This window comes from Asparagus officinalis, chromosome 1 (assembly GCF_001876935.1).
Source record: "Asparagus officinalis chromosome 1, Aspof.V1, whole genome shotgun sequence".
In the NCBI taxonomy this organism is placed as follows: Eukaryota; Viridiplantae; Streptophyta; class Magnoliopsida; order Asparagales; family Asparagaceae; genus Asparagus; species Asparagus officinalis.
This window is the reverse complement of record NC_033794.1, coordinates 37,378,699-37,394,864: the sequence shown is the minus strand read 5'-3', so window position 1 is coordinate 37,394,864 and position 16,166 is coordinate 37,378,699. Positions and strand designations below refer to the sequence as shown.

At 35.8% G+C, this 16,166-nt stretch overlaps 1 protein-coding gene across 1 annotated transcript in view; it reads left to right on the top strand.

Annotated features, from left to right (window-relative positions):
* LOC109822968 (vam6/Vps39-like protein) overlaps window positions 3,032–16,166 on the top strand; it is a 25,474-nt gene continuing 12,339 nt past the window's right edge. The window contains 6 exon segments of the mRNA XM_020389257.1: window positions 3,032–3,501; window positions 3,504–3,537; window positions 4,223–4,434; window positions 7,337–7,468; window positions 7,571–7,714; window positions 11,532–11,644. Coding sequence (XP_020244846.1) covers window positions 3,241–3,501; window positions 3,504–3,537; window positions 4,223–4,434; window positions 7,337–7,468; window positions 7,571–7,714; window positions 11,532–11,644 — 896 coding nt within the window. The 5' untranslated portion in view covers window positions 3,032–3,240.

The following is a 16,166-nucleotide window of genomic DNA, read 5'->3' as shown; positions in this document are numbered from 1 at the left end:
AGACTTGAGAAGATATATAAAAATATGTCATTAAGTCTATAATCCAAAAACGGGGATAAATCAAAAATAGATTTGTGTGTGTATGAATCTTGAGCTTTAACGTATTAACACACAAAATATAACTCCTAAACTAATATACCCAAGTTGATTTGTGTATGAAGCTCAATCTATGAATCTTGAGCTTTAAATCCACTCAACCTGAATACTTGTAGGAGAAAATAAAAAATACTAGAAAAAATGATTATAAATTGTTTGTTAATCATCAAAACTAGATTAGATAGTAGGCTCATAAACATGAGTCCTAACAAGTAAGCATTCATATAAAGCATTCATTTTGAGCATTAATGTAAAATAAAGTACCTTGAAACTCTCCTTAAAGTTTTGGTACATATGCCTAACACAAAACCTATGAGCAGCATCTGGTTGAGAATCTCCTACCGCTCTAATTAACGCCTATACATGTACAACAACATGTTAGAAAAATATTGATTTATCATAAAACAATAAGAAAGATAACTTATTAACCAAATCATTTACCTTTTGTTTGTCACTCATATAAGTTCACCCTTGCCCATCTCCATCGCCAATGTCTGCAACCAATAATTCCATAAACTACTTCCATGTAATGGTCCTCTCACCCTCAACAATTGCAAAAGCAAATGGATACATACAATTATTGTTATCTACCCCACAAGCAAATGGATACATACAATTATTTCCTCTCAAATGGCATGCATCTAACCCAATAAATAATCTACACCCATTTTTAAACTCATCCCTTAAAAGCTGAAAAACATATATAAATACTTTAGAACCTTGTTTCATTCTCTGATTCAGGGTAAACTTTCTTCACTTTCATTGTGGTCCCAAGATTTGATTCAACTAAGTCATTACAATAATCATACAAATTTGGAATTGTTGTACTTCAGAACCATTAATTTTTTCTAAACACATTGCCCTGGCTCTGTAAGCTGTACTCTTTGAGATTTGAAAATTGAATCTTGTTTGTATGTCTTCCATAATATAACTGGTCTAGTGTCTTGTCTGCGTAATACTAACGTCTAGTGTCTTGTCTGCGTAGTACTAACTCAAAACAATTTTTTGCACTAATTTAGCCATGCATTGTGTGTTGTATTGAGTCCTAATGCAACTATGTTCAGTATCATACCTCTTTACTTGCAATGTTGTCTGATCTTCCCCGTGTATGGCAAATGCATATAATTGCCACTCACAACCACCCCAACATATCAACCTCTGTCTCTTTGATTCATTCTTTTTATAAGGCACACTATAACCTCCCTTCATTGCATAATACTTCACTGTACTTTTAAATGTCTTTAAATCAGAAAATATTTGGCCAACTTCAAATTGTGGTATTGGTCCATCATCAAAACTAAATTCAGGATATCCAACATTCTCCTGCTCATCATTTGATTTTATGGGGATTTCAAATTGTCACCGTCTCCATAAACAAAGTCAAAATCATCTCTCATTACACAATGTTCTTTACGTCATTCACTTTTATTTCTTGGTTTAGTCTTTCCTCTTCCTTTCTTCTTTCTCTCATTACCTCCTTCCCCAACTCCATCAACTGCATTCTTATCATTGTGGTTGTCCAGATTTATCACATTAGTCCCACTAATATTACCATCTCCAATTTGTCTGCATCGGTCCATATCTCCTACAATTTGATCCCAATCATAGTCTAGTGTCCCGTATCTTCACTCTGTATCAACAAATCTTTTTTACTACTGCCATTGTCATTACCTCTCGCCTCCATCTAAACACATTAGAAATACAAACAAGAGAAATCAAGGCATAGTCAGCATACATTCAAAAACTTGCAAAAAGAAAAGGAATATGCAACATGAATTTAACCATATTTTATTTAGAAATATATTATCTGATAAAAAAATATGACCAATTAAAAAAACCTATAATCATATAACTTATAACAAATCATAATGAAAACTTTACCTTAAAAAATCATAATGAAAACTTGCATTATAATGAAAACTTAAGGAATATCATCATAATAAAAACTTTGATTTTGATAAAACAATAGAAAGAAAATTTCTTTGCTTTTTAGTTGAAATTCAAAACCAAATTGAGAACTTTAACATCGTAGCTATCAACAATGATTGTAGATGTATTGAAAGTCTAGCAACCTGGAAACTTGCACTCTACACGTGAAGTCATCTAGCAGATGAAGAGTTCATGGAAAGTATGAAATAAAATTATGTAAAATCTATGTTATTTAAGCCCAAAGTTAAGAAAATTTCTCAATTAATCAGTTCAAATCAACAAGAATTTCTTTCAACTTTAGCCAAATTAACAAACGACCACTAGAAAGATACTAAGTAAAACTGAATCCAAAATAAATGAAAAATTACCTCAAGATTGGGGTCTATAATGGATACAACACTATGAATGAGGGCTTTAAGTGGGCTCTTGGACGACGATAAGAACATCAGTCTCCTTCAAGACAAGAACCCATCGCCAAGAAACATATCACATTCCGAGCTAGGGATCGAATTGTAAGCGGATCTTCTTATCTATGATGATTTTCATTCTTATGTGGACACGGATGGTGAGGATTTTCAGAGGTTGAACTTTCATGCTAGTTGATCTCCATCAGGAGAGGAAATAAGCAGAAGAGATTTTGCCCTAATAATCTTTCCGAATCTCCTTAAGTGATCATAATATTCACGTGAGTTGCACATGACTACTTTCACAATATTCCAACTTTGCCCTGATCAAAATTTTGATTTTGGTGGTGCTTGGGATGTTAAATCACCAAAGGGGGCTGAATAGAATCAAAACCAGAACAATAGATGCTTGTGAGACTGGAAAAATAGAATGAGGGCTTAATATAGATTTATAGAGCAAACAACATGAGCTTATTTGAATCTGAGTTCAACAAAAATACCAATTTCGTAATTTAGCCTTACAAAAACTAATGATTTCGAAATAATTATCCAACTGTGATAAACAATTTTCCACAATAAACCAATTTTCCATAAATATTCAGCTGAAGAAAAAAAAAACCATCCCTAATTACGAGCAAAGCATAAAGCCACTTCATAGTTGCCATCCTCGTAAACGACAATCGAAAGATCCCCAGGCGGAGCACCGCATCCAAAACGCGATCCCCCCTCTCGATTCCGGTCACCTCCCTCATCATCCCTCCCCAAACCCTAACCCTCTCTCCTCCGAATTCCCTTCAATCATTCATCATCAATGGTTCACAGCGCCTACGATTCAGTCGAGCTCGTCAAAGCCTGCCCTGCAAAGATCGAAACCGTCGCCGTCTACGATTCAAAGCTCATCCTCGGATGCAGCGATTGCTCTCTCCGCATCTACGCTCCTCCCTCCGGCGACGACGGCGACGGAGAGATCAGGCGAGGGCTCTATGAGCTGGAGAAGACGGTGACTGGATTCTGGAAGAAGGCACCGGTGGCGATGGAGGTGTGCAGGTCACGTGACCTGCTGCTGTCTCTGTCGGGCAGAAGAGGGTCGGAATCTATAGGCTTGATGGTAAATTTTTATTTTTTATTTTTATTTTTTGTGATTTATTTTGTGAATTTTGATAGAGAGTACCAATAATCTGCAGAAATTTAGTGAATAATGCTAATATTCGATGAAGGTAAGCATGTGGAAGCCACAATCGAGAAGTGTGGTAGAGTAGAATAAGCTGATAGAAAAAGAAATTCTGTTGCCTAGAACTGATGTTCTTTCTGTCTCTCACTTTGCGGATAATACACCTCTATTTACATTAAGTATAATAGCATTAGGGTACCTAATGAAAACAGGGTTTTAAGGAATATGACAGTTGACACTAAAACAAGATAAGAAACTTTATAAAATCAATTGTAGTAAAACTAAGAAACATAATACTATATAAACACATTAAAATCATGTTTCGGTTGCTATTTAGACATCATTCTGATTTGTGTTTGTTATAAAAAAGAAAAGATAAATGCTTTTCCTTACCTGAGAGACTGCAAGGCAAGCATAGCTTTGCCGAACTTTTGAAATATATATGTACATTTGGTATGGCAACATTTTCTGATTTTGTTTTCTCTTGTGATGAGACAACAATAATACATTCCCTAACCATTTGCAATACATTCCTTAGACCAGTTGTATATTTATTTGAGTCGGCACTGATTAATTCTTCTCTTTGCAATGAATTCTTAGGCTTTACTTTAATTGTTGATAGGTGGTCGAGAGTTTGTGGAAGTGAAGGAGTTTGGCGTTCCGGATACAGTGAAGTCAATGGCCTGGTGTGGGGAGAACATATGTTTGGGGATTAAAAAAGACTACATGATAATGAACAGTATAACTGGGGCATTATCAGACATATTCCCTTGTGGGAGGCTTACTTTGCCTTTGGTTGTCCCACTTCCTTCTGGAGATCTACTTTTGGGAAAGGTATACAAATTTTGTTGCACGCAATGCGTGCATGATATGATACACCCTTGTGCATAATAAATAAATTGTTGAACACATTAATGATTGATATTAATACATGTATTACAAAATGTTCCACAAAATAATATAAATGTATGATATTTCAAAAGTAGGGTAGTTATGAAGTAGTGAATAGCTTGTTAGTTATGAGATAGTGGGGTTAGTTATAAAGAAGATTGTTGTTAGCCTTTTTCCAAATTATGTCTTTTTTAAGCTGTAAATCATTGGAAATTGTATGGTATAATTTTGGGATATGTTTGAAATTTTTCTCGAAGGTGACTTGTATGGGGGTAGAACACCCAAAAATACTTTTCTTAGATAATAGTAATAGATAGATAGTGCACATGCATTGCACATGGATATTTTTCTTTCATGTTTTAATTTTTTTTCTTAGGCATGAAATATGAAGCGACTCAAATCTTCATGATTGCCAATATACCTCCAAATCTTCCATAATTGCATGTTTAGCCCCTAAATCTTTGTAATTGTCAATATATCTCCTGGGAAAAGGAGAAAGACAAAGGAGTTGTGGTAGTTAGGAAGGAGAGGAGGGTTATTTTTGTCAACTAACTCATACACTATTAATATAGCAACTTTGTTGCATTTGGAAGGTATTAGTGGAATGCGTTGCATTTGGAAGGTATTAGTGGAATGCATGCGTATTGCTGCACATGGTAAAATAATTTTATTCTTTATTTTAGATTTAATATATTTTATGGTTATCGTATAATATATTGCACTAAATATATCAAAAAAATGAAATTTTAACCTCTACTTAATGATGATAAGAAAGATTCTTTGTTTCCTTGAGCTACATCCTAACAGATATCATTTTCAACTTAAGTTTCAGACACTGGTAATACATGATTAACTCTATCTTTACTTGACCTGAGCTCTTGCACAGTCAAACTTGACCGAGCAAACGTAAAATTCTAGCTGTATGATAAAAATTATTTTATTCACTGCAAGGTTTTAAATATCGATTATCAGGAATTTATCAGATGGTTAAAATCCATATCAGATAGAGGATATGGGGATATATCGAGGATAAGTAGTATTTATTGGAGTGACCTTACCTGATGGTGATATACAATATAATATTCTAAAATACAATCCAACCATACTTAATGAAATATAAACATACCAAAATGTAAATAATTATGTTTAGGATCACGAACCAGTGGTAGAAAGTCGGGTCGGGTCGGGTTTAAAGTGCATCGAGTAGGTGCCTGTTGTTTGAAATCAAAACTCAAACCAAAGGCCGATAATTCTGATTTTTGGGCCAATAATATCGGACGATAACTCACTTAATTGCTGCATTATCAGCGATAAACATCCAAAAAAGATAACTGATTTAAAGTTGAACTTATCATAACTGAAGGCCCCCAAAACCAATAAATCATCGATAATATCGGCTTGTCGGCGGATATTTAAAACATTGTTCACTGGTGAAGAAATCTTTGTGGGAGAAAGAAATTGGAATGGGAATAAATAGATTTATTGATATTTGGCCTGTTGCTTGTTCAAAGAGATGCCTATATAAAGGCTTAAGCAAACTAATTACAGGAGAATTCTAGAATAACTCTTAACTAAAGATAAAGTAATTAAGATTCTATAGACAACTCCTATAAAAAAAATTCTCAAGGATTCATAAATCCAAATTAAAAGTGATTTAATCAAATTTATCATATTTATAAAGATAAAAACTAACATGTAATTAAATTTGGATTAACTTTGAATTTATAAATAGAAAAGGTTGGAGGGCTCAGATAGAGGGCTTAGATTTCTTGATTAAATCTTTTTAATCAGATATTGTAAAGACTTTTTCCTATACCTGATCCAAACAAACTCACCAGATACCTTCAGAACAAGGGATGTAATGTAGATCAAATCCAAGGTTAGTCACGTAACCGACAAAAATTAGAGATGGGTTTTTGTTGTTTATATTAACTGTTTGATGGAATGCATGAGTGAGATGAATTCTGGTGGGTTGTTTGACTTTGTAATCAGATAATGTAAAATAGTTTTTCTTAACAATAACTGGATTTGTTTGTTGATGATAATAGAACTATCCAATAGCGTTTTTATACAGTTGCTATTAATGCACATTGTCCATCGTCTCAAGACTGAAGGTTTGAATTTTTTTTTTTGTATTAATTAGGATATGATGTGATACCAACATAATATTCAAAAGGGTCAGTGATGAAAAGATTTTCTCAAACTCACATTTTTAAAGGGAGTATGATTATTATGGTTTAAACATTATTTATGTTGGTATCTTTTCTCTCTGCCTTGTAAAATTTATAAAATAAGCCACATTTCTTTAAGATTTTATTTGTAGAGCTGTAGTTAAAGAGAGATTCTTTATGAAGTTGCATGTCCAATTTCTCAAACTATTTTATCCATTTGCTCTTATGCTAGGTCCACAAAGATTATCACTTAAAATTTTGAGTAAAAATTATCATGAGCAGATGGTAGCTTATACCCCTAATTGTTAGGCCTAAAAAGGCAATGACTCTCCATGATCTTAAAGCCAAGCTAGACAACAGAAGAGTTAGAGATTGGGTGAAAATTTAAATCTGATGCAAAAGGTATATGTCATTATTTTTCTTGTCAATCTAACGATCTGGCTAACTGACATCTCTCTGATTTTAACTTCATTCAACCTTTTCCAATCAGTAGATCAGTAAAACTACTCATTATTGATATGGTGAAGCTGACATACAGTTGCTTTCAGCTTTCATCTTGTTTGTTGGTTTTCTGCAGGAAAAGCTTCAGTTTTTGTAGATAAATTCTTGCATATTAAATGACTATTTCATGCTGATTTTTTTCGTCTTAATTCCTGATGAACTTTTGTTTATAGGACAACATTGGGGTTTTTGTTGACCAAAATGGAAAGCTTCTACAAGATGGAAGGATTTGTTGGTCTGAGGCTCCTACATCTGTGGTTATTCACAAGCCATATGCTGTAGGTTGCTTATCAAAATATGTTGAGGTCAACACATCTCTCTCCTTGTTAATCATACATATTTCTTCCATCCAAAATTTATGCATGGTGTCATGTGATGTTAATTTATTTGTCTGACTATTTCTGTAGATCCGATCTCTTAGATCTCCTTATTCATTGATTCAGACAGTTGTACTGCGAGATGTTCGTCTTATTCTTCAAAGCACCAATTCTGTGATTGCTGCTTTAAGCAATTCCATTTATGGTCTGTTGCCTGTCCCTCTTGGTGCCCAGGTAGTTTTTAAAATAATATTTATGTTTGTGTTTATACCAAATTCTTCTCGAAGCTGTATGCATTATCACCTGAAGAACCATTACATGTCAAATGTCCAATTCTCTTCAAAGTTAAGAACTTCTATCAGTTTACCTCTAAACTTTGATCTAGTTCAGTTAAATATAGCAGGAAGGTTACGCAAGTACCTCCTAGTGTCATGTAGCCAAACGAGTTTTGCATAACAGTAGTTAACTTTTTCCGTTAATAAATAGTATGTAGCTGTTATATAATATGTCCTGCTAAAGTACTCTATGTCTTTAAAGGATATTTGTCACTCTTTTGGTCTTCACGGACAAGTGAAATAACATTTCAAGTTCACTTGAATATATTAGATGGTAATCTTGATTTTGAAGAAATATACTTTTGTAATCTGCGAATGTATTGGTGGATTCGGATAGGAATATTAATTTAGCCTTTGACATCTTTTTGGCTAAATTACTAAAAGACTTAGTTTTTTTTTATAGAAAACTACCCTCCGGATTTGTTTTATATCAACTTTTAACCACTAACTACGGAAATTTTCTTATTCATTCATGACACTAATAATCATTATCTAAAACATCACCCATAACCTTTCTTTATTGTAAAAGCCTATTTCCATCCTTCCTTTCTTCCTTATCCTCTTTCTTCCTATTCACACTCATTGAAAACCCATCCTGTTGAGACCTGTTCACAAGCACTGCTCTCCAAACTCTTAAAGTCTAACACAAAAACTTTCCATTTTATCGTTCTATCAAAATCCTTTTGCACGGCTACCTCTAGACTCATAATAGGAGTCCCCCATTTTAAAATAGCATCTTTAATTTACTTTGGGCAAATGGCAAAGAAAAGAGGGCCTGGAATTGTTGGGAAGAAAGAAAAGGGAGGGAGGTGGGATTATCCTGAGTAGGAAATAGTGGCGGAGAGTGATGAGGCTGGAATCCAAGGGCTAGGATTTGTCAGATCTCGCCATATGGGTTACCAACCATAGATCAAGGTGGACAGAAAGTTTTAGTAGAAAGGGAAGAAGGATTTCCACAAAGTAGTCTTCTTCTTATATTTTTAAAATAGGGGTTGTTTAACAAAATTGTAAAAAAGTTAAAATATGGCCCAACATCCGTCGATGTCCCATGGTATTTACTTGTAAACTGGATTGGAGGGATTCATGGAATTTTAGAGGAAATTGTGCGCGATAATCAACTTGGTGATAGTTTTCTAGAAGATATTTGAAGCTTCATAAAATTGCTTTGTAATTAAGCCCTTTTCCATGTATGCTAACTAGAACCTCAACAAGATTAGTTTTCAGATGATCACAAATGCTCATGTACCACTAGCTGGAAATGCAAAGTGATCAAGGCCTCATGGGTGTTTGGAGGAGCTTATTTTTCCATCAAAGTAGCTTTTAAATGGGCTTTTCTATATCTACCTGTTTGGTAGCATCCTATACAAGCTAGCTTAAGTACCATTTTAAAAAAGTTAGGATTAAATTTTGAAAACTTAACTTATAAACTCGCCTAAATAAGCTAGGTTTGGGCAAGCAAATTAGCATTCTTCTCGTTCAATTTTTATAAAAGTTTTATCATAAAAGTCAAGTAACATAGTCTAAAATCTTCTAAAAGTAAGCTGTTCTGAGCACCCTCTAAAGTGACTGACAGAGAGGGTTTTTTTAGCATTTAAATCCTTGTGTTTAAGTGACAATGCAATCAATCTGTGGCATTCTTCTTATTTCCCACCGGTTTTGTTCATTTGCTTCCATATATCTGATCACTTCACCCAAAAATTTTAGACTGACAATTGCAGGCAAGAAAGGAACACTTGTTGAACAATTTTCGCATTTGTTATAATCCTCTCCTCCCCGAAGTCCCAACAACCACCCAACCATCAACAACACTTTGTACTCCTCAAAAGAAAAAAAAAGGAGGGGGCCATAAGCCTATGCGGAAGGCTCCTATCAGAAAGATGACATTCTGAAAAAGAAGGATAACCTGAGTTAATAAACCTCTTGCCCTAAAGCTACGAAACTTGGTATGCAGCGAAAAATGCAGAAGTAAACCTTATCCTAATTATTCTAATTCAATTGCCGATTTTAAACATATTGCAATTTGATTCTGTATTAAAAATTTTAATTTAATTATGCAAATGTCTATTCATGAAGTCAGTCACTAGTATTTTTGCTCAAACAATTTTTTATATACTCATCATACTATTGGATGTATATGGTACCTTTGTTAAATGCATAAGACATACCTGTTGAACCTATACTTATTCTTCAACAATTTTTTGAGGCTTGATGAGACGCATCAGTTATAGGATGCTCTGTATATTTACCAGTAAGGAAGCTACATTTTTAGATCTCTTATTATCTGCTAGCCAATTCATTTTGAGGCAGGGGTCTGCACCTTTGTTCTCAAAAAGACAAAGAAAGAGAAAAAAAAGCGATTCATTCTTTTTGTTGCTTGAGTGATGTGCAAGCACGCAACTTGATATGCAGTGAAAAATGTAGAAGTAAAACTTGATATGCGGCGAAAAATGCAGAAGTAAACCTTATCCTAATTATTCTAATTCAATTGACGATCTTAAACATATTGCAATTTGGTTCTGTATTAAAATTTTTAATTTAATTATGCAAATGTCTATTCATGAAGTCAGTCACTAGTATTTTTGCTCAAACAATTTTTTATATTCTCATCATACTATTGGATGTATATGGTACCTTTGTTAAATGCATAAGACATACCTGTTGAAGCTATACTTATTCTTCAACAATTTTTTGAGGCTTGATGAGACGCATCAGTTATAGGATGCTCTGTATATTTACCAGTAAGGAAGCTACATTTTAGATCTCTTATTATCTGCTAGCCAATTCATTTTGAGGCAGGGGTCTACACCTTTGTTCTCAAAAAGACAAAGAAAGAGAAAAAAAGCGAGTCATTCTTTTGGTTGCTTGAGTGATGCGCAAGCACGCAACCAATAATGACCAGATGGATCTGAAGTCTCTGAGATTTTTGTTTTCGAGACCCCTTTCAATGCATTGAGTGGATACAATGCAGTCCCATTCTGACAATAGTTTGTGTGAACTCATGGCATGCTCCAGATAAATTAGGAACCCCTTTGTTGCGACTTATGTATGAATTGTTCTTTTTGATGGAGTAGGATCATTAGGTAGCAGAATTTTATGGACCATTTTCCTACATAATTTGAATCACCTAATGGTTAGGGGAACATGTCTTGAGTCAGGATCCTATTTGAAGTGAAGTTATTCTTCTGAGATTAGCATGATGAAAAGCATACATCTTGAAATAATAGTTTCTGCCTCTGAGGTCAACATGTTATCTTAAAATTCTGTGAAATTCAATACAAAATATCAGCGTAAACTCATCAGTTTAGTGATATTTTTAACTTGAGCTAGCATTGACATCTTTCTGATGACTAATACCGTTAGATGTTACGTTATGGTTTATTTTCATTGGACTTCAGAAATTATGCATTAAAACTTGTTGTCATATTTATATATAGAAAACCTCCATGTGTTCCCATCTATTAAACTCTCATTCAAAGCTTTTGACTAGTATCAGATCTAGAAGTTCTTTACAGTGGTGCTGTATTATTTGTGTCTAACAGTACATTGACTTGTCTATTGTTAAAGATGTCATGATCTAAGAAAAATGCCACTTATAACAAGTTAACTGTGTTTGACATGCTTGAAAATACTAGCAGTTATGTTGGCCACTTACTAGAGCAAGTAATGTTCTTTGATGTATATCATTTCATGTGTACATTGTGCATTCTATTTCACAGATTGTACAGTTAACTGCATCTGGAGATTTTGAGGAGGCATTGTCGTTGTGTAAGCTCCTGCCACCTGAGGATTCAAGTCTCCGAGTAGCGAAGGAAAGCTCAATACATATGAGGTAACTATTTTGTTTGCCTCATGTATATAACATCAAATTTTGGAAAAACTTCACTGGTGTGATACATCATGATTGGGATGTGGTGAACGTTAGCGTGTAGTCAGTTTTTTATTTTAGAGGTAAAATCTGACGTGAGCAGTAGTTCAATATGTAGGAAAAGACAACTTGTAGATTTCAAGCATTTGGTGTGTTTTTCACCCTCTTCAAGACATTTGGGTCCCTCTGTAGGATGGAAAGAGATCTTGAGTTCAAGGATGAACTTTGGTAGAAGCAAACTGTCATTGGTGTTTTCATCCTATATACATAAATACATAATTCAAACTTTAAACTTATGCAGGCTGTAATTTGGTAAGATTTGGCGTCAATTTGGTCTTTAAGCGCGATCAATGCAAATAAGTAACTGATCAACTAAATTACCTCTAATAGGATAGTTAGGAGTTCAATCAAGCTAAGATTTAATTAGAAGTTACCTTTGACATTTGCAGTTTTAGTCAAAATATGGGAAGGATTATCATATTTCTTAATCGAAGTCAAACCTTTAAAGAATTAACAGGACATAGGGTTTCCCTATTGTAGAATCTCTAATTGAGAGGGAGAGAGAAAGACAGGGAGAAGAAGTATGTATTTGTGTATAAAGGATGTTGAGATATAACGTATGTGTATAATTAAACATGTGCATATAGAGAAAGATACATATGCCATTTTCTGCAAATTATTTGCACGATTACAATATTTTATTTCCATATTTATTTTCGGTTGTTTGAGTATTTCTCTGCTTATATTTGTCTATCTGTAATTATACCTTGTAATGTCAATCTCCCTAGAGTTCTCGTTTACCCATTTAGTGTTGCAAAAATAAGAATTAGTATTTCTTATACACACGCTGCTGACTTATTTAATCTCATCTAATGGAAGTGTTCCATATTTCAAGTACCTTATATAACTGTGGTCTCGTGTAAATGCTTCTTAACCCCTGTTCTCCAATAACATGTGTATTTGATAAACGCCAACCTCAGGCTAAGTTGGGCTCTTCGCTAATTGTTCCGCCTTGATTCACAAAAGGACATATGTTCTATTTGAGAAATGTATATACTGAAGTCTGAAAGCGCAGGAAGGATTCTTCTCACATCCGTTGCTGGGACATTAATATAGCTAAGAATTAATAGCTAAGAATTTTATGCTTGTTGTAGTTACCATTCTTTTATCTTTGTACTGATGGGGACATCCGGACGCGTACACGAGATTTTCGCCGAGTTTATCAGCGCAGGAGGCGCCATGTTGCAGCATTATGGTTTTGAATTCAGTTGTAATAAATTAGTTTGAATTTTAAATTTTGAATTTCAAAATTTCGAATTTTGATTTGGTAGTTATTGAACTGATGAATGAAATTGATTTGCTAATTAATGGTGTGAAACCCTAGCTTATTGATTTTTGATCAGCCGTCATTCTCTTCCTCAAAGAAAATCAAATTTTGTACTGTTCATCGTCTTCTTCCAGCAACCAACTTCCAAACCCACAAACGAATCCACCCCCTCTCCTCATTCGGCTCAAGCAACCACCCTGACCTCCACAACCGCTGCCAACATCAACCCCCTCCTCCGCCTAAACCCTCACCTCCGAATCCCCAACTCCAGCAACCGCCCAGCACCACCCGACCAGGCCGCCGCTGCCTTCACCCGCGTCGCCGTCCACCCAGGCCGCCACCGCCTTCACAGATATTGAGAACAGATCCAGTTACTTAGCCCATTACATATTTGAGTGGTCACTTTGGTCAGATCTGACCCGAATCAAAATAGTTCAGATCTGTTTAGTTTGGGTTCAGTTGTATTGATCTGCAGTTGTGATTGTTCGACTCTGTTGTTCGTTGGTGTATGGCTGATCCTGATGCTGATGATGGAATCGTGCTAGATCCAGAGACCGGCATCGCAGATTTACAGCTTTCTCCGTGGTTTGATTATCAGTCATTCGAGAGCGTGCCCGAGTACGTGGAGCGTGTGACCCATCAGATCGTTGACAGCGTAGAGAGTAGTTTGGGAATCAGCTCGTGGCATCGGCGTTTCCATCCAGATACACCGCTCCACCCGAATTACGCCGCCCTCGGTGGAGAGCTTCCACCCCTCATATTTGGTGTCGTTGAACCACCACCAGAGGATCCTCCCGTCGAACCGGTACAACCCGACGAAGGTTTAACTTTCTTTCGCCCAAATATTTTCGGAACTGCTATTGCTTGCATGTTGCTATCAATATTATTATCGATCGTATTTGTGTTGTATTCAGTTTGATTAAGTGAGCGAGCGAATCTGTTGCCAAGTATTTCTGCTTATCTAAATATTACAATTTGAACTGTATTGAGAGAACGAATCATTACATTTATTTTCTGGATCATTTACAAAAGATTTGAACTTAGTACATTGCAACTTTTGCTTAAAACCCATCGAAAGCTACAATTTGTTCTTGAGCTTCCTGCCTAGATCGATCGCTGATTTGGCGAAGCATTGTTGTCATTAATCTTCATACCTGCATCACATTGTTTCGCATCAGTTCCACTTTGGCATTTGCGAAGCACCTCATAGTTATGCCAGAGGGAGGGGTTAAATCCTCATGCAATGTTATATCCTATTTCCTAAAAACTGAATCTCAGCAGTGTAGCAGGGTAGATGATCTACATATTCCCAGTCCTTGACGTAATTCTTAGTGAAAGCTCAAGTTAAGTTTTTGTCAGCATAGTTTTAACCTGGCTTGCAGTATATCAACTATAACAAATATCTAAAGGTTCGAGTGAATTTATATGGAGTTGTGGAGTCCAGAGAAAAAAGCATAACCAAGGAGGTTGAAGGAGAGTACTCTCGGTTATTGATGGGATCAGGACGTGACATTCCAGATGACTAGTATCCATATATCAGTTTGTGAGCAGTAATATCTACTATAGCTTTTTGTTAGGGACTTACATTCCAAGAACCTTGATAAAGGACAGAGGGATGAGTTGTGTCATTAGATTCACAACTCCTACTGTATGAAGGGATCTAGTTCAGCCATGTCCAAACTAGAGCATGCTTTAAGTGAGTCTGAAGAACCATGCATTATATCTGATGAGATCATTTCAGCTGTGGTCTGGCATGCTAGGTGAAAATGCAAAAAACATGGCTAGAAGGGACGTTGTGTAAGGCATAACTAGGACATGAAACTTATAAAAAATTATTTTTATATGTTATTGATGATTTAGAGAGTCATGTGTAGTCAAGGGGTGGTGATATGTTTATTGAAGGGAAACCATAAAAGGTGGAAAATGTACAAAACATGTTTGGATTATGCAAGTCACAAGTGTTGAGGATCGACGTCGTCTTGTTTGGCTCAGAAGCCTGCTCTAACAGTCTGATCTCCTTCAACTGTGCACCACCATGAACACAAAGGGGAACGCACAGATCTACCCTACACAAGTCACTCACAAAGAGGAAAGGGAATTCGCACAAAGGGCTGGACGGGAAGAGAGGATCACACAAAGGGTGAGAGCACAAAGCTCACAGGACCACAAAGCTCACAGAGGGTGGAGATCGCACACAAGCTAGGGCACAAAGCTCAAGTTCTCTTCCTCCTTCTTCCTCTCTTCTTCCCACCCCGAGCTACTACCATGCCCTTCGACTTAAATAGAAGAAGGGGGCAACCAACACGAGAGGAAAAAGCTAGGGTTCAAATGGTAGGAGCCGACCTACATGGTATGGGAGATGGGACTCCAAGCGGCAGCAGCGCAGGACACATGATGGAGGGGGGCAACCGACAGAGGGTTGAGTACCATCGGGTATGAAGAGAGGAATAGAGGGGGCTAGGGCAAATCAGGTGGGAAGCTGGGCCACTTTGTAACAGGCCAACTTATTAGGCCAACAAAAATAACAACAATCTCCACATTTGGCCCAAGGTAGTGCACATAAGAAAACACAAAACTGCAGGACTCATAATCGCCAAATCATTACATGTATGATCACAAAGAGGATACAAGCAATGGAAGAGAATACACAAAGTAAACTCAGATCACAAAGATCGGGGTAAGATCACCAAACATACCAAGTCCACAAAGGATCGAACTCTACCAAACGGTCATCGAGTTCAAAGGGAAAAAAATCACAAAGCTACTAACAAGCACAAAGCAAGTTAATAGGCCACAAAGGCAACACACAAAGCAAAGGGGGAAAAATTTTACCCAAAGTCGAAATTCAATGCCAAGTCCACATAGGACCGAACTCTATAAGTCCTAGGTTCATTGCACTCAAGGGATGCAAACACATTAAAGGCAAACTCAGACATATTACAATCAATCAAATTGCAATCTCTATATCTCTCAAGTTTCCTACTAGTTCTTTTATTTCTATCCCTAGTGAGTTGATAATCATTCAAATCGTGCATGTTATTTATTTCCTGCATATCATGCTCCACCTCATTTGGAATAATCTCATCTTGATTTTCAATAATTATATCTTCAGGATGTGATTCAGGTTGATTAATAATAGGCATTTGCTCCACCTCATTT